The following is a 24,226-nucleotide window of genomic DNA, read 5'->3' as shown; positions in this document are numbered from 1 at the left end:
CAAGTGGAGACATAAGCTTTGTCATACCAGCCCTGGCCTGGGCCTGGGCCTCCTGCACGCCACCACACCCAGAATGGACCGAAGGTAAGACTTTCCCCGAGGGCGTCTCGGCCTGGCAGACAGGCCAGCCCTCCCTAGGATGCACGGATCCTGCCCCTGGCAGAGCCCAGAAAGAGGGTGCGAAGTTGGTACCTTCACCCAGGTGTTCCTTTGTCCAAGTCGGGGAGCTTGGTAGAAGGGCCACTCTCCTGGGGGTGCTCTCCACGCACCGCCTGCCTACCTCCTTCACGGCCACCTGCTTCACCCCGGTTCTGGGGCCACAGCCGTGCTCGGAGATCCCTGAAGGGGCCTGCCAGGCCTGCCGGGACCCCCCACCACCACCACCACCGCAGGAGACGGTACAGCACAGGCTTGAGGCAGCTGTTGCCGTGTGCCAAGCAGATGGTGACAGGGGAGACGTAGGGATGGAGGGTGTAGAGAGTGCTGTCCCAGGTACCAGGTCAAACTTCACGAGGACAGAGGACACTCCAGAGAGTGATCATGTGGTTGGGGAACCGGCAGAGGAAGAAGGAGGCCACCAGGATGCAGCCGGAGCCAGCCACGGCCACCACCCAGTATCGGGGAACACTCGGCGCGGTGACGAGGAGGACGCTGGCGTAGATGTTGAAGACAATGGCCGTCAGGACCCCCTTGCAGAGGCCACCTCCAAAGGGCCAGTGGAGGGCCGGTGCCCACGCAGCTGCCCAGAAGGGGGGAGTGAGTGCCAGCCCCAGGTCTGCCAGAGCCAGGTTGAAGACCAAAGTGTCAGACGGTGGGCAAGGGGCTCGCCGAGCACAGTTACCCGGCACCCACAGCACGGCCAAGTTTCCCATAAACCCAATGGCCCCTACAAGCCCACAGGCCAGGGCAACCACAACCCTCAGGGCTGGGAATTCGACAGGCATCGCAGTGTCGTCCACACTCAGCACACCGCCGGCAGAGGGACGGAGCCAGAAAACGGGCAGAGGGGCAGAGATTGGGTGTGGGCATCTCAGGGCATCGGAGGCCACAGTGCTGAGCAGCGGAGGCAGCCGACTTAGCGCCAGGCTGGCAGGGCCTCTCAGCAGGAGGCTCCAGGCCTCAGAGGGCGGGGTGTGGATGGGACAACCCACCCGTCCCTGTTGGTCATGATTGGTGGTGGGTGGGGCAGGATGAGAGAGGGCTGGACAGTGTGTGTGTGTGCATGTGTGTGCATGTGTGTGTGGTGTGTATCTGTGTAGGAAGGGCTCTATGCTGTAGAGAGGAGAGAAAGGGGAATTACTCCACCATGAAAATCAGACCCGAGCCTCCACCCCAGGGAGAGAACCAGAGATATCCCATCTCAGGGATGGCAGGAACCGAACTGCAGACTCTCTTCCTACCAGTGTGCAAGGGCCCCCTTCTCTGCAGAAAGCGCTTCCGTAGAGCCTGGGGGAAGGGACCTGGAGGGGGCATATGGCAGGAAATCAGAATGGGTGTCCACTCAGGTGAGAGAGAGAGAGAGAGGAGAGAGAGAGAGAGAGAGAGAGAGAAGAGGTTCTGGAGTCCCAGATCTGCTACTCACTCACTGCGTGATTTTGGGTAAGTTACTTTACTCCCCTGAGCCTCAGTTTCCTTGCTTAAAATTTTCAGATAAAAGTCTCTGCTTCAAAAGATTGGTGGGATGAAATTAGATAATACGTGTAAAAACAAAGCACGTTGTACATTGCTATTTGCACTAATGATTATTACTTTAAAGGAAAAGTGTGGGGTGTTTGTGGCACAAGGGAGCAGGGTTTTGAGCAATTACCACCAAGCCCAGGGAACCGTGCCAACTGAAACACAGGGTTAATTCACTGCAGCAGCAAGTGACCTTGAGGCTCAGGGCAGGGAGGGAAAGAGGAGAAGTCACAGCTTCCTGTTTCCTCCCTACTGGGAACACAGCCTGAGTGGACCTGAGTGGACCTGGGCATGCCCTCACTCTGTTCCTGCTTCTGAGGATTAAGTAGTCCTGCTCACCTCCCTCACTCCACTGCCTTTGCACCTTTCCTGCTCTAGTCTGTGGAGCCGGAAGTCAACAGCAACCCCCAAATGCTATTTCAGAGATGGGTCCTGAGATACACCCTCACCGCACCTCATCCTGTCTCCCCATGATCTCAGTCCTAACCGGAAAAAATGCTTCATTGGGTCCTCCCATTGTGTGCCCATATCCCTACCCTTTGCACAACTTGCTGTGATGGGAAAACAGAGGTGGGAGGTGGGTAGATAGAAGAGTGAGGCTTTTTCAAGGATTCCAAAATATTCAACACCTTCCTGCCCTCAGCCAACTCATTACAGTGTTTGATGTTCCGTTTCCTTGGAGTGCTGGGGAGGAGAAGGGCCCTTCAGGACAATAAATCAGCAGTGGGGTTTAAAAATTTTTTTTATTTTATTGACTTCAGAGAGGAAGGGAGCGGGAGAAAGAGATAGAAACATCAATGATGAGAGAGAATCATTGATTGGCTGCCTCCTGCACACACACACACACCCCCACTGGTGATCAAGCCCGAAACCCGGGCATGTGTCCTGACTGGGAATCAAACCATGACAACCACTGAGTCATGCTGGCCAGGCAGCAGTGGGTTTAATGAACCTTACAGAAGAGACCCGAAGGTAAAAAGATCCAGATGGTGCCAGGATGTTTGGGTTTTTCAGCAAGGAATGCATGTGAAGGGGTGGTAGAAGGGGGCGGTGGTAGAAGGGGAGGGGCCAGCCCAAGCTCAGATGAGTTCCGTGAGTTACCGCTTGGCCTCGTGAACTGACCATGTTTACTCTTCCACCCATCCAAGCACCGCCTTGCCAATCTAGCAGGGAAGGGGTCTGCTTAATGCATTAGACTTATTTTCTCTTAGCTTGAAGAAAAGAAGCTGGGTCAGAATTCTGCTATCCATTTGCAATATCTGGTCCTGTGATCATTTCTTCCTTCCTTCCTTCCTTCCTTCCTTCCTTCCTTCCTTCCTTCCTTCCTTCCTTCCTTCCTTCCTTTTTCTTTCTTTCTTTCTTTCTTTCTTTCTTTCTTTCTTTCTTTCTTTTCTTTCTCTCTTTCTCTCTTTCTCTCTTTCTCTCTCTCTCTCTCTCTCTCTTTCTTTCTTTCTTTCTTTCTTTCTTTCTTTCTTTCTTTCTTTCTTTCTTAACCTTTATTCATATCTAATCTAAATCCTTTCCCTTGCTCTAGCAACACCCCCTTGTGATTATGTAGAGAAGTGATGCCACCAACTGGCCGATTCTAAGAACTTCACTTTGGGCCCTTTCACTTTTCTAGAATTTTGTTGGTTGATTCATTGATCTTTCCTTCCTCCCTCCCTCCCTTCCCTCCTTTGCATTATTAACTCATTCCTATGCTAATCACAGCATTTCCCAAACTGTTACCATGTGCTAGGCACTGTGCTAGATGGTGGGAAGATAAAAATTAATAAAATAAGGTCCTTCACCTTATCCTATCTAATAAAGAGGGAATATGCTAATTGACTGCCCCGCCCTCAAAGATGGCTGCACCCACAGCCAATAAGGAGGGAATATGCTAATCGAATGCCACACCCTAAAAGATGGCGGCGCCCACAGCCAATAAGGAGGGAATATGCTAATTGACTGTCACGCTCTCAAAGATGGTGGCACCACAGCCACAAGATGGCGGCACCCAGTCCCCTCAGCCCGCCCGGGGCTCAGGTAACCGGGGCTGGCCGAGGCTTGAGCTGTCAGCAGTGGCAGCAGCAGAGGTGTGATGGGGGCATTGCCTTCCCCTGATTGCAGGGTCACCTCCCACCCCTGAGGGCTCCCGGACTGTGAGAGGAGGCAGGCTGGGCTGAGGGACTCCCCCCAAGTGCATGCATTTTCATGCACCAGGCCTCTAGTAAAATATAATAAACTTTTTAAAAAAACATTTTTATTGATTTAAGAGAGGAAGATAGAGGGAGAGAGACAGAAACATCAATGATGAGAGAGAATCATCAATCGGCTGCCTCCTGCATGCTCCCCACTGGGGATCAAGCCCGCAACCCAGGCATGTGCCCCTGACCCGAACCTGGGACCCCTCAGTCCGCAGGCTGACGCTCTATCCACTGAGCCAAACCGGCTAGGGCTAAACTTTTGAGATGGATGGTAGGATCTTTAAGATAATCTACTTCAGCCCAGCTGGCGTGACTTAGTGGTTGAGCGTCAACCTATGAACCAGGAGGTCAGGGTTCGATTCCTAGTCAGGGCACATGCTCAGGTTGTAGGCTCAATCCCCAGTGTGGGGCGTGCAGGAGGCAGCGATCAATGATTCTCTCATCATTGATGTTTCTATCTCTCTCCCTCTCCCTTCCTCTCTGAAATCAATAAAAAAATATATGTATATTTTAAAAAGTTGGCCCAGTATCAGCAAATCCATGGAGACACAGAGTAGATTAGTGGTTGATGGTGGCTGACAGGAGAGGAAAATGGAAAGTAACTGTTAATGGGTGCAGGATTGCTTTAGGGGTGATGAAAATGATCTGGTCATGGCGGCACAACTTTGTGAATACACAAAAAGTCACTAAATTGTACACTTAAAGTACCCTTTTAAAAAGGAAAGATTTTATGGTTCATGAATTACAATCAGAATTCCAACAGCAACGTGTTTTGGGGAGACAAGGCAAAGGGAAAACAATGTTGTTTAATCTAAAATTCATTTGGGGGGATAGGGGCAGGACAAATTGAGTAAAGGGGTCAAATATATGGCAATGGAAGGAAACTAGACTTTTGGTGGTGAGCATGCAGTACAGTACACAGATAATTATGTTGTATATTTGAAATTTATATAGTTATTTTAAAAATAAATAAAATTCACTTGGAAAAAATACACCTGTATGCAGAAAATGTAGAATGAGAATCGGCTCGCCCGAACAGCTATGAAAATATACAGGGGCCCAGCTGGTGTGGCGCCGTTGGTTGAACATCATCCCATGCACCAGGAATTGGCTGGCTGGATTCCTGCTCAGGGCACATGCCTGGGTTGAGGACTAGATCCCAAGTAGGGCGTGTGCAGGAGAAAGCCCACCCATGTTTCTTATAGATGATGTTTCTATCTCTCCCTCCCTCTCTATTCCTCTCTCTAAAATAAATAAAAACATTTTTAAAATATACATACACATAGATTTACTGTAATAAAGACACTATAGCAAAGCAAATAGATCAATGCAACAGAAAAAAAATGCAGAAATATATATTTCACATACAATATAGGTGGCATGTGTATGAAGGGTAAATTTATTAAATGCTGAAAGGGAGACACTATAAATTTGACTTTTTAAATGAATTTGTGTTCTATTAATCCTATCGGAATGCAAACTTATTTGAAAAATAGTGCTGCATTATATTTATTTGAGCTAGAGACTCCTTGCAGCTCCAAGGTGCCCAAATGTTGGAAATCTCTGGCTTCCAAAATCAACTCTGACTTCTCAGGTGGCATTTAAGGCCTTTCATGATCTGGCCCCCACACTCAAGCCAGTTCCACTCTAAGAACTGGGATTGCAGAACAGTTTACTGCGCTGTATCACTTCTCCGCCCTGACGCAGATGTTCAGCTTCCATTTCTTTCAGATACTTGAGTGTAAGCGCCTCCAAGTTGAGCCCTTCATCTTCTTCACCGCTGTTGATTATACAGCCTCCCTCGATGCATTTGTCTGCGCGCCCACCCTGCCGCATGTACTGGAAAGGCAGGGCCCGTAGCTTTCCGTGTTTATAGATGTCCTCCTCTTAAAACAGAAAAGAAACAAACAAAAACACACAAAACCATACATTCTTCAAATGACCTTTAGGACGCGTTATTTTCCTTTTCCTAAATACGGTAACTGAAGCGTGAAGTGGGCAAAAGTCTCGAGAAAGCTCTTCCCCACTCGAGGCTGGGATTCCACAAGAATATAGCTCACTTTGGGGAGAAATCGGCGTAATTCCCAGACTCGTGCACATTATCGTGTAGGTTACCGATCTGCCCACCACAAAGATCGGTTCCTCCCCGCCCCAATCTCCCTTTAATGCGAGGGTTAGTAACCATCTTTCTCCGGGGCGAGGCCCGACCAGGAGGTCACACCCTCCCCGTCTCAGCTAATGCCAGACGCCTGGAAATCAAACGAGAGTCCAATCGGAATAGACGTCTTAACCGGAACTTCTTTGCCTCACGACCGGAAGAGACTGTGCGTCAGGGCGTTGGGGGCGGAAGTGACGGGAAGGTGGTTGTGGGATAGTTGGCGGGTGGTTGAGCAGAGCCGGTCGCCATGTCCGCGGGGAGCGCGACACATCCTGGAGCCGGCGGGTAAAGCTCCGCGGGCGAGGGCATCGCGGCGAGCGGGGGGCGCGGGGGGCCCCGGGGGAGCTGCGTGTGGGCAGAGGGGCGCTTACGTGGGAGGGTACGATGGGGGGCCGGATTGTTGGGCAGGGTGGTGAGCAGGCCTGGGGCCCCTGGAAAAGGCCGGCGAGGATCAGAGGGGAGAGGAAAGCAGGCACTTGGGAAGTGCGGGCCGAGGGGAAGGCGAAAACGAGGGCTTGTGGACGGAGGGAAGTCTTTTGATACGGATGACGGAAGAGAAAGGAAGTAGATTCCGGAAAAGGGTTGAAAGAAGTGAGGATTGGGGAAAATAATGCAGTAATTGTAAGAAGGCAATTTAAAGCCCTGATCGGAGATTCGAAGGTGTAAAGGGAACGTGATAGAGGGGGAAAATGGGGGTGCCAAGGCATAGTAAGGGGAAAATAGGATAAGTGAAAGCTTATGGGGGGGCTATTATTTTTCTTTTACTTATTGTAGGCGCCGCAGCAAATGGGACCAACCAGCTCCAGCCCCCCTTCTCTTCCTCCCACCGGCGGTCCCAGGTGGGGAGGTGACCAGCAGTGGGGGAAGTCCTGGGGGCACCACCGCTGCTCCCTCTGGAGCCTTAGATGCTGCTGCCGCTGTGGCTGCCAAGATCAATGCCATGCTCATGGCCAAAGGGAAGCTGAAACCCACTCAGAATGCTGCTGAGAAGGTATTTGAGGTTGAAGGGACTCTGCTAATTGCAATTTTAAGAGGGTTATTTTGTGATCCTGTAATCTCCCCATCATTTGTATTAATGAAGGAGAAAACAGGGGTCCAGTAATTTAAAGACCACTTAGTTTTGGAATGTATCAGAAATTTTGTCATTTGTTTTGACGAGGCAGTTTTGGTTGGGTTGATTACCTTTATGGACCAAATACTAGCTTGTTTTGTCTGTGTTTACTTAGAAAGCTCTTCCCCACTAGAGGCTGGGATTCCATAAGAATTTAGCTCAATTTGGGGAGAAATCTAGTCATGTAAAGCAGTGATGTAATAAGTTTTTTGATACATGTGCATTTTCCCTAAAGTCTAAGGAGTTCAAATAAATCAAGTGGACTTAACAAATGTCTCTAATAATCTGTAGATTCAACTTTTTAAAATTCTTTTTTTTCATTTATTGATTTTAGAGGAAGGGGGAGAGAAAGAAACCTCTATTTGTTGTTAAACTTATTTATGCATTCACTGGTTGATTCTTGTATGTTTGCCCTGGCCAGGTGTATCGGGTTAGATTAAACTTTTTAATGACTGCCTAACCAAAGTGCAATTATACAAGAAATACAAGAATAATTTACATATAGGTGGTTTTGTTGTCTTCACACAAATTGAGGAAATTATTTGAACATTTTATAAACTCCCTTACAGCTAGAATGGATCTGAACTTGGAAAACTTGAACTTACTTGCCATAGAATGCAAAAATCTTCTTACAGGATAATGAGTATATAGCAACTGTTTGTATTGCCAGAATACATGCTTTGCACTTAAAAGAAATCCTTACAATTCTATGAAATGAATTATTGTCACTAGTTTATTGGTGAGGAAAATTAGGCTCATGAATGTCAAGTAACTTGTCCAAAATCTGTAATGGTAGGCACAGACTTCTACTTCAGAGTCGCCTCGGACAGTTGGATGTTTGGCTTTTGCTTGAAAGCCTGTAGAGTTGTAGAGTTCACTGTATTCCAAGGCAGCCCATTTCATTGGAATTATAATTTTTAAAAGTGCTTTTGGCTTAAATTTGCCATCCTTGTGAAGAGAGGAGTTCTATATTTGAAAATGCAATGAATGTGAGGTTATGGATTTGTTAATTAGCATATTTGTGGTGACTATTTCACAATGTATACATATAGTAAAACATCAAGTTGTACATCTTAAATATATACAATTTTTATTTTTTAATTATATCTCAATAAAGCTGGGAAAAAAGAAAATTATATTCTTTGTTAGCCTTCTAATTTATCAGTAGATAACATTAACAGAATGTTTATTAGTAGGCCATAACCTGTCTGGATACTTAAATATTCAAGTTCTGCAGAATTGGTGAGAAATTTTAATGACTTGGAAGTTTATTACTCATTGTATATTTATGGTTTGCAAAGATTGTATGAGTCAACTGTCCATTTCTAAGGTCTACAAGGAAATATTAAAAGAACGCTGATGAAGAAGGAATGCTCCGTGAATATTAAAATTCTTGATACTGATGTTAATCACTTAGACTCATTTTTTCTTTAACAAGTAATTTTTATTTTTTAAAAAAATATATTTTATTGATTTTTTACAGAGAGGAAGGGAGAGGGATAGAGAGCTAGAAACATCGATGAGAGATAAACATCGACCAGCTGCCTCCTGCACACCCCCTACTAGGGATGTGCCCGCAACCAATGTACATGCCCTTGACCGGAATCGAACCTGGGACCTTTCAGTCCATAGGCCGATGCTCTATCCACTGAGCCAAACCGGTTTCGGCTAACAAGTAATTTTAAAAAATATATTTTTTTATTGATTTCAGAGAGGAAGGGAGAGGGAGGGGGAGAGAGAGAGAGAGAGAGAGAGAGAGAGAGGGAGAGAGAGAAACATCAATGATGAGGATCACTGATTGTCTGCCTCCTGCATGCCCCCTACTGGGGGTCGAGCCCGCAATTCGGGTATATGCCCTTGACTGGAATCGAACCCAGGACCCTTCAGTCCGCAGGCCGACGCTCTGTCCACTGAGCCAAACCAGCCAGGGCTCTAACAAGTAATTTTTAAAATGGTAAATGAACTCAGTAAGAGGCAGCATGGTGCATAAATACTGAATTTAGAATCGGAATACCTAGGTTTAAATCCCAGAATCCCCAGTTACTGGTTGGGTGGCTTTGACAGATGAGCCTCAGTCTCCTCATCTATAATGGGGTTGGTAATATATATATACCTGTGCAGTCTGGTCCCATAATCACTAGCCTCATGTGGCTATCTAAAGATATAAAATTCAGTTTCTTGGTCACATTAGTCACATTTCAGGTGCTCAGTAGACATGTGGCTAGTGGCACCCATTTTGCACTGCCAGCTAGAGCAGGGGTCGCCAACCTTTCGGACCTCACGGACCACCAGTGGTCCATGGACCACCGGTTGGCGTCCGCTGAGCTAGAGGACACTTACATCCTGCCATTAGGATTCAGTGAGATAAGATGTATAATGCATGCTGAAGAGGGCTAAACAAAGGTAAGGAGATGGGTATTGTGTCTATTAGTATGTCTCCAGATTTTAGGACCTTATTTGTTTTTTTACCCACTCTTCCTTAAGAGAGAGTAATGGGGTGGAATGTTAATTAGATACAATTTAAGGGTTATTGTTTTTTAAATTGATTTTAGAAGAAGAGAGAGAGAGAGAAACATTGATTGGTTGCCTCCCACACTTGCCCACAGCAGGGATGGAACCCACAGTCAGGCTGTGTGCCCTGACTGGGAAGCAAACCCACCACCTTTTGGTGTATGGGAAGATGCTCCAACCAACTGAGCCACACCAGCCAGGGCCAATTTAAGGGTTTTGATATTGAAAGATTCAATTAGTTGATTTTGATACGTTGTGACCATAGTGTTAACACTTAATGTGTAAGGTTACATCCCATTGCACAGGTGTGTATATGAGTTACTTATTGTGAATTGTGTGTTGAGCTCTACCCTGTATTTACACACACGGTTACCTAATTGAGCTGCAAAGCATCATGACTTGGTCCTTCTAATTCATAGAGTTTCTGTAATTATGTGGTCATAAAAATGCACACATGGCCAAGACTGTAGAGAAATCTGATGGCAGCCTTCAGGTAAATTGATTGTACTTGCTATCATTTTAGTGAGGTTTTAAAATTTTTATTTTTTAAAATATATTTTTGTTGATTTCAGAGAGGAAGAGAGAGGAAGAGAGAAACATCAATGATGAGAATCATTGATCGGCTGCCTCCTGCATGCCCCTATTGGGAGTTGATCCTGAAACCTGGGCATGTGCCCTGACCAGGAATCAAACCATGACCTCTTGGTTCATAGATCGACACTCAATAGTGAGGTTTTATTTGCATGTTATTTCACTCATGAATGACCAAAGAGTGTTTCCAAGTATGTTTGTAGGCAGGTAAAGGGGGATTTGGGAAGGTAAATTTTTAAATTGGGCATTGAAGAGCTATTTCATCATGTAAACTTTTTAATCTGATTTCTCTTTTTGTAGCTTCAGGCCCCTGGAAAAGGCTTAACGAGCAGTAAAAGCAAGGATGACCTGGTGGTAGCTGAAGTAGAGATCAATGATGTGCCTCTCACATGTAGGAACTTGCTGACTCGAGGACAGACTCAAGACGAGGTGTGGAGATGTTGGGCTTTGGGGAATGTGGGTGGATGTGGTTTCAGAAAAATAAAGACTGCTAAATAAGGACAGATATGAATCAAGTATTTATTAGTGTATTTGGGTCATACTCTCCAAAGTTAGGGTTGGGTTGATTTAACTGCAGAGGAACTTCTTAGTGATGGTTAAAAAAAACCCAAAAAAACCAAAACAGCTCTGTGTGAATTCCCTGGGGTGGTCTGAGTAAGAAACAATGGAACTAGATTTTCAGATAGCAGAGAGAACTCATTTCCTCCTTATTGATGGAATCGATGGATGGGGAAAATCTATCTTGCTACCTGTCATTAAAGCCAATCAATTGCATCATCTTTTTAATAGAAAATTTCCTTTTTAGATCAGCCGACTTAGTGGGGCTGCAGTGTCAACTCGAGGGAGGTTCATGACCACTGAGGAGAAGGCCAAAGTAGGACCAGGGTGTGTATGCATATCCTCTACTTTGGGGAAGGGTAGGGTATATGACTCACATTAGCTTAATATATCTTATTCTTAGGGAGTATATGTAAATGCCTGGTTAGTAGCTTATGCAGTAGCTACTTTGGTTAATAGATATACACCTATGTATATGTATATATGCTTTATTGCAGAATTCGGGACATCTTCAATAGATAAAAGTGTTGCAGTTATTCTTTTTCCTATTGTGCTATTTATTTTTTAAATTGATTTTTTTTTAATATATATTTCACGGTATCTTTATTGAAGACAACAAATTATGCAAAACTGTAAAAGAAGTCCTAACCGATTTGGCTCAGTGGATGGAGCGTCAGCCTATGGACTGAAAGGTCCCAGGTTCGATTCCGGTCAAGGGCATGTACCTTGGTTGCGGGCACATCCCCAGTAGGAGGTGTACAGGAAGCAGCTGTTCGATGTTTCTCTCTCATTGATGCTTCTCTCTATCCCTCTCTGTAAAAAAATCAATAAAATATATATTTTTTAAAAAGTGTAAAAGAAGATAATTGTTAATGCTTAATGTGATACTTGTAAACTGTTTTTTATGGAAATATTTCCCCTAACAAATGAGTTCATACTTTGTTGTAATCTTTTTTTAATATATATTTTTATTGATTTTAGAGAGGAAGGGAGAAGGAGAGAGAAAGAAACATCAATGATGAGAGAGAACCACCGATCAGCTGCCTCCTGCATGTCCCCTACTGGGGATTGAGCCTGCAACCCTGGCATGTGCCCTTGACCGGATTCGAACCTGGGACCCTGCAGTCCACAGGCTGATACTCTATCCATCGAGCCAAACCAGCTAGGGCTGTTGTAATCTTTTTTAAAGTTAAAAAAATAAATTTTTTTTTAGTCCTCACCTGAGGATATTTTTTCCATTGATTTTTAGAGAGTGGAAGGGAGGGAGTGAGAGAGGCGCTCTCTCTCTCTCTCTCTCTCTCTCTCTCTCTCTCACACACACACACACACACACACACACACACACACACACACACACAAACACTCAAACCTGAAACTAAAGTATGTGCCCTTGACCGGGAATCCAACCCAATACCCTTTGGTCCACTGGTGGCTGTTCTAACACGAGTGGGGGATGTTGGTCTGAGGCTTGTGAAATCATTTGGTCTGGCCCTGCTGAGGCATTAGGGGGGTGAGTTAATTAAATGTTTAACCAAATATAGCAGGCTAATTTTTAAGTTGATCGTTTTGTATGGCCTGTGAATGATGTTATAAATATCCAAATGGTCCTTGGCAGAAAAAAGGTTCCCCAACCCCTGTTCTAACCACTGAGAAAACCAGCCAGGGCTAAACAATTTTTTTTATCAAGACTCCTTAATGGCCGAAACCGGTTTGGCTCAGTGGATAGAGCGTCGGCCTGCGGACTCAAGGGTCCCAGGTTCGATTCCGGTCAAGGGCATGTACCTTGGTTGCGGGCACATCCCCAGTAGGGGGTGTGCAAGAGGCAGCTGATCGATGTTTCTCTCTATCGATGTTTCTAACTCTCTATCCCTCTCTCTTCCTCTCTGTAAAAAATCAATAAAATATATTTTTTTAAAAAAAGACTCCTTAATGGCTCTGATGATTATAAGTTGTAGGTTATCTGTAAAGATTTCATCTCAGTTTAGTTTCATCTCTTTCAGTATTCAATTTTATTTTTTAAATCCTCACCTGAGGATTGGTTTTTATTGATTTTTAGAGAGGGAAAAAGAGAGAGACAGAGCCATCCATGTGAGAGGGAAACATTGATTGGTTGCCTCCTGTACATGTGCCAGCTGGGAATCAAACCCACAACCTAGGTATGTGCCCTGATTGGGAATCGAATTCGCAACCTTTTGATGTATGGAACAACACTCCAACCAAGTGAGCCACCTGGCCAGGGCAAAACAACGTCTTTACCATTGGCTTAATCATCCCTCCACTATTAAACCATGCTCTTAGAAATTAGCAATAGCCATTTCTATGTGTTGTATAGTTTCTTTCACTTATTTGGAAGCTTTAAATGTTACAAATTAGTTTGGGTGACTGATTTAGCTCCTTCTTTGGTTATTACCAGTTTAGGATCATCATTTTATATTTCTCTTTATAGGGATCGTCCATTATATCTTCATGTTCAGGGCCAAACACGGGAATTAGTGGACAGTAAGTAATGTTTTTGGCTCACGTATCACTTTTTGTGAAAAGCAAAGTACAGGGATGTGTGTAATATTATTTATGAACTACTCATGAATATACACAGGGGTTTAGAAAGGTTGGGAGCCAGATATTTGGATCACCTATAAAATGGATTAATACTCAGATAATTAAGTATTGGCCTGTGTTTATCATTGGGTGCTAGTCAGTTCATTCAATTCTTTGGTATAGTATTTTACTCTGTGCTTTTCCCTAGGAGCTGTAAACCGAATCAAAGAAATTATTACCAATGGGGTGGTGAAAGCTGCCACTGGGACAAGTCCAACTTTTAATGGTGCGACGGTCACTGTCTATCACCAACCAGCGCCCATTACGCAGCTGTCTCCAGCTGTTAGCCAGAAGCCTCCCTTCCAGTCAGGGGTATGTTTTGTGGAGAGATCATTAACAGCTTTATCGTTTCTATAAAAATGATACATGCCAAATAATAGAAAGTATGAAGAAAGAAGTAAAATCCTGAAAGTTACCATTATTGATATCAGATTAATGGACCATTTAGGTGTCCAAGATATAGTAGTGAACATTTGAGCACACAGCTCTTCCTTCTGACATATTCCAGAAAGGAGGTTTTGATAGATCAAAGAGTATGCACATTGTACATTTAAAGTTAGTGGTTTGAATTTATATTTGTAAACCTAATGGCAACTGGAGGACTAAGAAGGCTGAGTCTGATGAAGCAAGACTCTGCTGATACAATCCTCCTAAAAAAAAGGGTTGGAGAGAGCAGCCTTTATTGGAGAATATCATAGGGCTGACTGTACTACCCAACATTCTACTCCAGTTTTACAGGAAACTGTCTTTGCTATAATTTCTTAACATATATCAGTTTAGAAGAACTGGAAATGCTTATTCAGTATTGAATTGGAGTTTTCACCTCTTAAATAGGTTTTGCTGAGCAGAGAGGTAGGTATGTGGACTGTAGTTCTCATTTAAATTAAGCTACCTGGTAAGGTTTATTTTAATGCCATTTTGATAGAAATTATAGGGGATCCTTATTCTGAAAGTGATTAAACGTATCTGGAGAATAAAAATATTTTGTATAATGATTTCCATGGTTAGGATTTAATTTTGTATTCGTTGTTTAACCTGATCTTTCTGTTCCTCTACAGATGCATTATGTTCAAGATAAATTATTTGTGGGTCTGGAACATGCTGTGCCCACTTTTAATGTCAAAGAGAAAGTGGAAGGTCCAGGCTGCTCCTATTTGCAGCACATTCAGATCGAAACGGGTGCCAAAGTCTTTCTACGAGGCAAGGGTTCAGGGTGCATTGAGCCAGCATCTGGCCGAGAAGCTTTTGAACCTATGTATATTTACATCAGGTATGGATGGAGCTGAGAACATTTAAATCCTTGTTAACTTAGCAGTACAGACAGCAGTGATTCAGAAGGAGTAAGAGAAAAATGGGCTTAATAAGTAGTAACGTGAAGGAACTTAGGTAAATACCAGGAGTAATCACTTTATAATCCTATATAATAAAAGCCTAATATGCAAATCGACCGAACAGTGGAACAACCTGTGGAATGACTGGTCATTATGATGTGCACTGACCACCAGGGGGAAGATGCTTAACACAGGAGCTGCCCCCAGCCTGCAGGCCCCAGGCCAGCCAAGGCGGGTGCCAGTGGCCCCCCCCCCGCCCCCCGCCCCCCCCCCTCTCCCCCGCATCACCCTGCTGGTCGCCCCACAGATTGGCCCTGATCACTGGCCAGGCCTAGGGGCCCTACCCGTGCATGAATTTCATGCACCGGGCCTCTAGTTAGCTAATAAAAATTGTTGGATTAGGAGATAGGTTATCTTTTTTAGTATTCAACTCCTTGGATTTTATACAAGTCTATGATCCTAAAATGAGCTGTTATGAGCCTACAATAACTTTGACTTAAACCTATCACAATATTTTCAAATGTCTTTTCTTTATATCACGAAGTACTATTACTCAGAGAAAGACCAATAAAATGTGGTAATAATACTAGTTATACCTTAAAGGGCTTATAACATTATTTTGTGTACCTGTTTTGTGATTTTCAGAAGCTTAGATTTGTGCTGCATTGAATATATTAAGTTTATAAAGCAGCATACAAAGTGAAAACAGAATCCTGTATCTTTATTTTTCTTCCTTTTGAATTCTTGGTTCTTAATTTTTTGCAGTCATCCCAAACCGGAAGGCCTCGCTGCTGCCAAGAAGCTCTGTGAGAATCTCTTGCAAACAGTGAGTTATATTTGTCTGTCTCATACTTATCCAGAACAGCTACGGCCATTTTAGACTGTGTCTTAGCTATTTTTCCCACCTGTATTAGTTTCCTAGGCTGCCACACAAAATTACCACAACAAAATTCAAACAATAGAATTGTATTCTCTCATAGTTCAGGGAGCCAGAAGTCCAGAATTGAGGTGTGGGGTAGGATGGTTCCTCCTGAAAGCTCTGTGGGAGAATCCATCCCACACCTCTCTCCTATCTTGTGATCGTCTAGTCCTTGGCATTCTTTGCCTTACGTCAGCATAATTCCAATCTTATCTCTTCTTCTAAGGGTAGCAGTCTTTGGATTTAGGGCTCGCTCTAATCCAGTTTGACTTCTTCTTAACCTCCAAGCAAATACCTTGTTTCCAAATAAGGTCATATTCTGAGTTACAGGCAGACAGGAATATGCGGGGGTGGGGGTGGGGAGGACACACATGACCCTATTCAAACCATTACACCATTCCAGAACTGACATTCTTTTTAAGGAAGTCATATTTCCCTAGCCAGGGGCACAGATGGCATGCATTTCTCCTTCAGGAGCTATCTCAGTATGGAATTTTGAATCTAAAGTACATATTTGTTTTCCCTTCTCTTGCAGGTTCATGCCGAATACTCTAGATTTGTGAATCAGATTAATACTGCTGTACCTTTACCAGGTGTGTATGTCTTAAAAGTATTTAACGAGAAAATATTTTGCTAGTGATATTTATGAATAAAATAGTGATACTTGAGGCTAGACTAATTGTGCCAGGGCACTAATAGTGTTCCCTTCAACTTAGGGTAATTTGGAAAGCCAGTTGAGCCTCAGTATTTTTCTTCCCTGAAGATTAAGTTTAATATTCAGCTAAAATGTCTCATTCTGCTGCAGCTGATTAAACACTTTTTTTCTTCCCCTTCAGGCTATACACAACCCTCTGCTATAAGTAGTGTCCCTCCTCAACCACCATATTATCCATCCAATGGCTATCAGTCTGGTTACCCTGTTGTTCCCCCTCCTCAGCAGCCAATTCAGCCTCCCTATGGAGTTCCAAGCATAGTGCCACCAGCTGTTTCATTGGCACCTGGAGTCTTGCCAGCATTACCTACTGGAGTCCCACCTGTGCCTACACAATACCCGATAACACAAGTGCAGCCTCCAGCTAGCACTGGACAGGTAAGATGCCAGAATATGAAACATGATACCATTGAGTTTGGAAAAATTGGGGTGGAAAGGTGGTGATTTTATTCAGAAATTGTATGTAATATGAGATACTGTTTTCCTATTTTTAAATTTTTTAAAGATTAATTTAGAGAGAGAAACATCAATTTTGTTGTTCCACTTATTTATGCACTCATTGGCTGATTTTTTTTTAATTAAAAATTTTTTTAATTAAAAGGCTTTTTTTTTTTTTCGCTATTGTTAATCTTTACCTGAGGATGTATTTTGTATTGATTTTTAGAGAGACTGGAAGGGAGGGAGGGAGGGGGAGAGAGAGGGAAAGAGAAAGGGAGGAAGGGAGAAAGGACGAGAGAAAGAGAAACATTGGAGTGGAAGAGACACATTGATGTGTTGCCTCTTGAACTGTGTGCCTGGTTGCCTCCTGCATTCACTCCTACCGGGGCTGGGAATCAAACCTGCAACCCAGGTATGTGCCCTTGATTGGGGATCGAACCCTTTGGTGTGAGGGCCGATGCTCTAACCTGAGCCACACTGGCCAAGGCTATTGATTGATTCTTGTATGTGCCCCAACTGGGCATCGAAACTGCAACCTTGGTATATCGGGATGACACTCTAACCAACTAAGCTACCCAGCCAGGGCTCTAGTATCTTCTTCTCTTACCACCAACACACTACCTGAGTACTTTGGAATAATGTGTACATGTGTCTGTTCATCTTGAAGTCAGTTGCATGAGCCTTGCCACCTTATAGTTGTTTAGAGCAGGTGTCAGTGAACTGATGCTAAATATTTTAGGCTTTGTAAGCCGCATGGTCTCTGTCACAACTACTGCAGCCCTGCTATTGTTGCGCAAAAGCAGCTGCAAACAATACCAAACAAACATGTGTATCCGTATGCCAGTCACACTTGATTGACAAAAATAGGTAGCAGGCCAGAATCATAGGGTGCCATTCTGTGGGCCATCATGTGCCTGCACCTCGCTTTATATAGTTTAACCTTTTGCACTCAGATGTCGAGTGTGACTCGACACGGTTAGCATTAGAATAAAGGAATCGAGAAAAAAGCAAGCGAGTGCAAAGGGTTAAAAGTGCTCAAGGAGAAAGGGGCTGGCCTATACTACATCTCTAGATGATTGGAATGGAATTACTAATCTTAGAACTATATCATATACAAGTGTTCCTAGGCCAAGATTAAGGGGAACTTGCCGAACATAAGGATTATAAGTGCTGTATTTGTTTCTCGAACTGTAAGAAACTAGAATTTTAGGGAAGAAGTAGTTAGCTCATCTAGATACATTATATACAGTCATTCTTAGAGGCAGGGGAGAGACTAATGAGAGAGCATGGTAATGATTTATGGTGGGCCCTTCTCTGTGGGCTTCTCATAGTGTTCCCATGCCAGAGTAAATTGCTGCCTCGAACCATTGCCCAGCCTCCTACCTGTGGGCTGTTAGCACTGAAGAGGGTTGTACAGTATGAGACAACAAAGGACTTCTGTTGTGGTCTCTGTCATAATTATTTTACCTTTTACATTTAGGCAGAGAGAGCTATATAGTTCTCCAACTTTGAGCCACATTCTGTTGTAATGAGAAAGCAGTATAGCAGAGTGAGTAACAGTTGGGGTTTAGAGGTAGATATGCTTTCCCATGTTTGAGTTGTGTGATGTTAGGATATAATGTAACCTATCCAGGCTTTGGTTTTCTTTCTGTATAGAATGGGAGTAGCCCTGGCCAGTGTGGCTTAATTGGTTGGAGCGTGTCCTGTGTACCAAAAGGTCGCCAGTTTGATTCCAGGCCAGGGTGGGTACCAGAGGCAGTCTGTCTATGTTTCTCTCTCACATCAATGTTTCTCTTCCTTTCCCATCTTCTCTCACTTAAAAAAAAACAAGAAAGAAAGAAAGAAAGAAAAATAAATAAATAAATAAATAAACAAATAAATAAATAAATAAAGCTGCCCTAGTTGGTTTAACTCCGTGGATAGAGTGTCAGCCTGCAGCCTGAAGGGGCCTGGGATCGATTCCGGTCGAGGGCACATGCCCCGGTGTGGGCGCAATTCCCAGTAGGGGGCATGCAGGAGGCAGCCAATCAATGATTCTCTCTCATCATTGAATTGAATGTTTCCTTTTTTTTTTTTTTAATATAATTTTATTGATTTCAGAGAGGGAAGGGAGGGAGGGAGGGAGGGAAAGAGAGATACATCAATGATGAGAGAGGATCATTGATCTGCTGAGGATCAAGCCTGCAACCCCAGCATGTGCCCTGACTGGGAATCGAACCATGACCTCCTGGTTAATTGGTTGACACTCAACCACTGAGCCACGCCTGCCGCAACCTGAGCATGTGCCCTTGACTGGAATGGAACCCGAGACCCTTCAGTCCACAGGCCGACGACACTCTATCCACTGAGCAAACCAGCTAGGGCAGTAACAGTGTTGTTGCTTGATAACTTCTGAACTAAGTAAGTGGCTGGAATTTTTGTTTGTTAAAGGTCATGTTTGCTCCTAATAGCTTGAATGCACAACAGGTTTTTCCTGAGAGTTCAAATCTGTAGAGATTATCAATTTCATGTTTCTCTCCCATGAAGATGGGAAGGCTAGGTAATACTGTTAGCAAATTATACATGAAGGGCTTGGCCGGTGTGGCTCAGTGGTTGAGTGTAGACCCATGAACTAAGGGGGGTCTACACCAATTGGCTGCCTCCTACATGCCCCTGCCAGATCTATTTCCAGTCAGGGCACATGCCCAGGTTATGGGCATGATCCCCAGGATGGGGCATGTAGGAGGCAGCCGATTGGTGTTTCTATCCCTCTCCCTTCCTCTCTCTAAAATCAATAAAAACATATTTTTAAAAATTATACATGAAGAAACTTAAGTACCAGAAGGTGAAAGATTTATGTGCTACCTACTGATCATTAAAGTATATTATAATCATTGTTTACTTCTTCATTAGTTGGGGATTCTCACACTTTTTCCCCCCTTGGTTTGCTTTTGTCCCAGAGTCCGATGAGTGGGCCTTTTATTCCTGCTACTCCTGTCAAACCTGCCTTGCCTGCCGGCCCCCAGCCCCCACCCCAGCCCCAGCCCCAGCCCCAGCCCCAGGCCCCACTCTCAACTCAAACCCAGGCACAGAAGAGGAGATTTACGGAGGAGCTACCAGATGAACGAGAATCTGGACTTCTTGGATACCAGGTTAAATAAAATATCCTGTCTTACTTTCCTAATCTTATTCTGTATTCTCCCTTTAAATAAAGATAAATTCACATCTATATCAACTGTCCTCCCAATACTAGGATTTCCATTTTCTAGAATCTACTTAGATTAGATTTTTATCCTTGGGGGATTAATTTAAAGCAAGAGTTGATTCCTTCTGAGTGAGTTTTGTCCTTGGGCATACAAAGCCTTCTACCTAAAGAAGTCTCTGACTAGCATCTAGAAGGAATTATGTAAAATTCTGGACTTCTCTTATTCATACACTTTCAAGCCTCTAATACTTCTTACTTCCCTACACATCTCACTGAAAGCTCATTCTACCAGTATGTGGTTTATATTTAAAACCTTGGCTTTTAGTTTTTGATGTCCTTTCTCTCCCTAAAAAAAGTGTTGATTTTTTTTTTTCTCCAATGCCCCCCCAAAAGTGTCAGAAATGCAGTGAATCTGCAGACACATAAACACAATCATTCACTAAGGAGTTGTTTTTTTTTAAGATTATTAAATATCAAAATATGTAGTTTGGTGCAATTTTGTTTTATCAGGAAAAGCACCTTTACTTTTTGCCGGAATCCTTGAAGCATTCTTTTGAAACAAACATTTGAAGTATTTTTATAGCTTATAACTAGGTTTGCACAAACCATTTAAGTTATGGGTAGTTGAAAACAGATAGACATAACATAATGAATCACCACATCCCTGACCATCCCAACAGAAAAATAATCTCTACTTTGACTGTGGTTATGCTCCAAATCCCAAGGAGCTATGTAGTGCAGTTTACTGCAATTTACCAGAAAGATGAGGCACTTGACAGTTACATTAAGGAGCTAAAGTCAATACAGCAGTTGTAGATTTGCTAATGCTACTGTATTTTTCTGCTCATAGCATGGACCCATTCATATGACTAATTTAGGTACAGGCTTCTCCAGTCAGAATGAGATTGAAGGTGCAGGATCGAAGGTGGCAAGTTCCTCAGGCAAAGAGCGAGAGAGGGACAGGTAAGTTAGTTGGAATGTAACTATCCTATCTAATAAAAGGGTAATATGCAAATTAACCATCACTCTGTCACAAATATGGCGGTGCCCATAGCCACAAGATGGCAGCGCCCAGTCCTCTCAGCCCCACTGGAGTCCCCAGTCCTGGGGGGGGGGGGGCACTGAGAGGGGGCAGCATGAGCAGCCTGGCGGAATGCTTGCTTCATCGCCACAGTGACAAGGCAAGCATTCTGCGCCCAGCGCGTTCTGGCCAGGCTAGGGCACGGATGGGCCTCTGGGCCACAGAGAGCCTCTGGGCAGTGGGCGCGGAGCGGCCAGGCCCCACAGAGAGCTGCTGGCGCACGGATTCGTGCGCAGGGCTACTAGTATGAATATATTCATATGTCATTTGTTTGTACCATTAGTGTAAATAATGATCATTGCTATAAGTTTCCATGTTCTAATACTGAAATGAAATCACTTGGGCAAACAAGTTCCTGTTGTAGTTGATGCAATAATGGAAAATACAGTGATATAACTTCCCCAGTTTTAGAGGCAGCTATACTTAGCTTTGAATAATCCCATGCTTGCTTATTCAGTCATCTTCCTTTACCTTCATTGTATCTTGGCCATTTTTTTTAAAGGGTAGGCAGTAGTTACACAATCAAGCCATTTTGCTACTTAGAATCGTAGAGTATCATGGATGGAGGTACTTGAATGGGAGTCAAGCCTGCCATTCTAGTGCTTGGATTCTACCTATATCATTATTAGCCTTCATAAGAGGGAGCTCACTTCCCATAACAGTTCCTTCTGTTTTTGGCATGGCCTGGCTATGTAGACAAAGCCTCATAATTTTATAACTTGAAAATAGCTTGAAATTAATGGTAAATATGAACTTGAAAGGTTATCTTCAGACTACTGTTAATTCCCTTTCTTATCTACAGGAGAATTTAAAATTGATTGAATTTGTCTGAAAGAGTGTTTCTTTTTTAACAGGCAGTTGATGCCTCCACCAGCCTTTCCAGTGACTGGAATAAAAACAGAGTCTGATGAAAGGAATGGGTCTGGGACCTTAACAGGGAGCCATGGTGAGTAAGGTATAACGGGGGGCCTAAGGGAGTGGCTAAGACTTGTGCTAAGCTATTAATTTTCTAACCTGATGTTCATTCAGGTGCGATACATTTAGCGTTTAATCCAACCTCTATAATCTAATGAAAAAACTTTTCTTTTTATTCATACGGACAGCATATAGTTACACAGCATTTTATTTTCAACCGACGTGTGTCTAGAAAAGAGTCAGTCGACTTATATTTTATACATAACATCAGTGACATTAAAACCCTAGGAAATACTAATGATTGGTAGGTCATTTCAAAATTTTGTTGCCTTGTTATCTAAGTACTTGGAGGTAATCTGAAACAGAATTAAAGATCCATATTTTTGTATTGGGAACTGAGCCACGTCTCCTCTCATAGCTCTGTTGGTTGGGAATGGTCAGCCTGTGGCTATTATAAAAAAATGTTGCTTCTTAGTATTCCAGAACTCTTAAATCCTGTATAGGTACATGGGAACATTTTTGTTCCTTCCCTGTAATCATAATAAAAATGAACAGAAGAAAATTAATTTTTTTCTTTTCTTTAAACTCTTTAAAAGGTGAAGTATCAGCCTCAAAAGATGTACTTGCTAACTTTCCTTTTTTCTTTTTTTTTTTCTTTTTTTTTGTGTGTGTGTGTTTCTTTTTTCTTTCTCTGTTTTCTTACATGGTTCTGGTGGATTCACATTTGCTGATGCTGGTGCTGTTTTTCGTGTGACCTTCAACGCATTTGGGTGACCACTGACCCTGTGACCTCAAAATGGCGTCCAACTAACCACTTAAAATTAACATCTTTTTTTTTTTTAATTAACGAATTTATGGTATTATCTTTTTTCTTGGCGGGGAATGGGGTTTGGGTTGTTTTTCTCTATTCTAGATTATCCAGTTAAGAAGATGAAAACTACAGAGAAGGGATTTGGCTTGGTGGCTTATGCTGCAGATTCATCTGACGAAGAGGAGGAACATGGAGGTCATAAAAATGCAAGTAGTTTTCCACAGGGCTGGAGTTTGGGATATCAGTACCCTTCATCACAACCACGAGCTAAACAACAGATGCCATTCTGGATGGCCCCGTAGGACACAGCGGAACAGACTTTTTGACCCTCGGTGACTCTTCTTTAGCAATAATGCATGCATTTGATTTAACAAGACTTTGGCCTGTACTGGGAACCATCGTGGACCTTTGCAGAAGTTAGAGGTGCAGTGTCTCCTTTCTTAAAAGGGTTTCATTCTTTTTAAGATGTCTTCTTTTCTTCAGTGGCATAGCATCTGTTAAAATTTACATGGGATCACAAATTTGTCTCAGAAGCTTTTTTATTTAACACTCAGTGAACTGTGCTGTTCAACACAGCATCCCATTGGGGTCATTCCTGTATACATTTGACCTGGTCTGGCCTTTCCAAATGAATAACCCCTATTCTGATGTAGACAGTTTTATTTGTATTTTACAACTGTTTGGTCAATTTTGATAATAACTTGTTACAAACCAAGCCTTACTATTTATTAGTAGGGAAATGATTTTAAGACCATCTTTTCCTTTCAGTACTAAATCTACAATTTCCCCACTCCTATTCCATTTTTGGGTTCTTTCTGTTTTGGCAAGTGCGGTTTCACTAGTTTAAAATTGTCAGGTATAACTGGATCCTGGGGAAGAAAATGAAGTTATTTTTTTTATTGTGTCTTTTTTGGGGAATGATCCAAAGCTGGCACCTTCAGGCACACTTGTCTCAGATAGCCATTGCTGTTTTTATTGCTCTTCTAAGCTCTTGTCTTCAACTGGGTCAGAAAACTACTTGATCAAAAGCTGGCCAGAATTTATCACAGAAATGAAACAGTGGTCGGTCTCTCTCAGAACTGTTGCAGCTAAAATAGAGAGACTTGACTGCTCCCAATAGGATGGTGGACTTAGTGACTGAAATTGCAACTTGTCCTTTTTCTTGGCATTACAGGTTTTACCAAAAGAACTTTTTTGTATCAAATATTGATGTGTGAAAGTGAAGGAGCTAGTCTGCTGAATCAGTAGTTTGAGATACTGAACTGTCATTTTTGCACATTTGAATACTTTGCAGGCTAGCTTTGTATAAACGTATCCTCTGGTTTCCTATATGTTGTAAATACTTAGACCATAATGTCATTATAAATAAATGTATAAATATTCTGCTTGTGGTATCTCTGTTCTTAATTAAAATTCATAAACTTGTTTACTCATAGCACAATGAC

The 24,226-nt window shown here is 43.2% G+C and overlaps 2 protein-coding genes across 4 annotated transcripts; one reads left to right on the top strand and one right to left on the bottom strand.

The window, feature by feature from the left end:
* Window positions 1-90: 90 nt before the first annotated feature.
* On the bottom strand, window positions 91-1,029 carry RXFP4 (relaxin family peptide/INSL5 receptor 4; the record flags this gene model as incomplete). The annotated part of the gene is given in 6 exon segments (XM_079761850.1): window positions 91-256; window positions 259-308; window positions 310-493; window positions 496-526; window positions 528-1,014; window positions 1,016-1,029. Coding segments are annotated over 6 exon segments (828 nt in total). The 3' UTR covers window positions 91-194.
* A 5,177-nt stretch (window positions 1,030-6,206) lies between these two features.
* Window positions 6,207-24,166, top strand: KHDC4 (KH domain containing 4, pre-mRNA splicing factor). Of its 3 annotated transcripts, none has more exons than XR_013812956.1 (14): window positions 6,207-6,306; window positions 6,796-7,012; window positions 10,535-10,663; window positions 11,040-11,119; window positions 13,239-13,291; window positions 13,539-13,702; window positions 14,449-14,660; window positions 15,487-15,547; window positions 16,176-16,233; window positions 16,477-16,730; window positions 19,730-19,921; window positions 20,853-20,937; window positions 21,910-22,001; window positions 22,884-22,941. XR_013812956.1 is itself a non-coding variant. In XM_079761426.1 (14 exons), exons 1-14 carry the CDS (start codon window positions 6,269-6,271, stop codon window positions 23,081-23,083), a joined length of 1,863 nt encoding a protein of 620 aa, XP_079617552.1. In that variant the 5' UTR covers window positions 6,207-6,268; the 3' UTR covers window positions 23,084-24,166. The 3 variants fall into 3 exon arrangements, 2 of the variants coding, with proteins under 2 accessions (XP_079617552.1, XP_079617553.1); XM_079761426.1 differs by having other exon boundaries at window positions 20,825-20,937; window positions 22,884-24,166; XM_079761427.1 differs by having other exon boundaries at window positions 21,910-23,063.
* The last annotated feature ends 60 nt before the right edge of the window (window positions 24,167-24,226 follow it).

The sequence above is a fragment of the Cnephaeus nilssonii genome, assembly GCF_951640355.1.
Source record: "Cnephaeus nilssonii genome assembly, chromosome: 21".
In the NCBI taxonomy this organism is placed as follows: Eukaryota; Metazoa; Chordata; class Mammalia; order Chiroptera; family Vespertilionidae; genus Cnephaeus; species Cnephaeus nilssonii.
This window is presented reverse-complemented; position numbering and strand designations above follow the sequence as displayed.

What these genes read in the sequence shown, in the direction of transcription:
- KHDC4 (XM_079761426.1), top strand. Translation starts at nt 6,269, where the DNA reads ATGTCCGCGGGGAGCGCGACACATCCTGGAGCCGGCGG. An exon ending in ACACATCCTGGAGCCGGCGG is followed by an intron (nt 6,307 to 6,795) that starts GTAAAGCTCCGC and finishes TACTTATTGTAG; the next exon opens with GCGCCGCAGCAAATGGGACC. An exon ending in CCTATGTATATTTACATCAG is followed by an intron (nt 14,661 to 15,486) that starts GTATGGATGGAG and finishes AATTTTTTGCAG; the next exon opens with TCATCCCAAACCGGAAGGCC.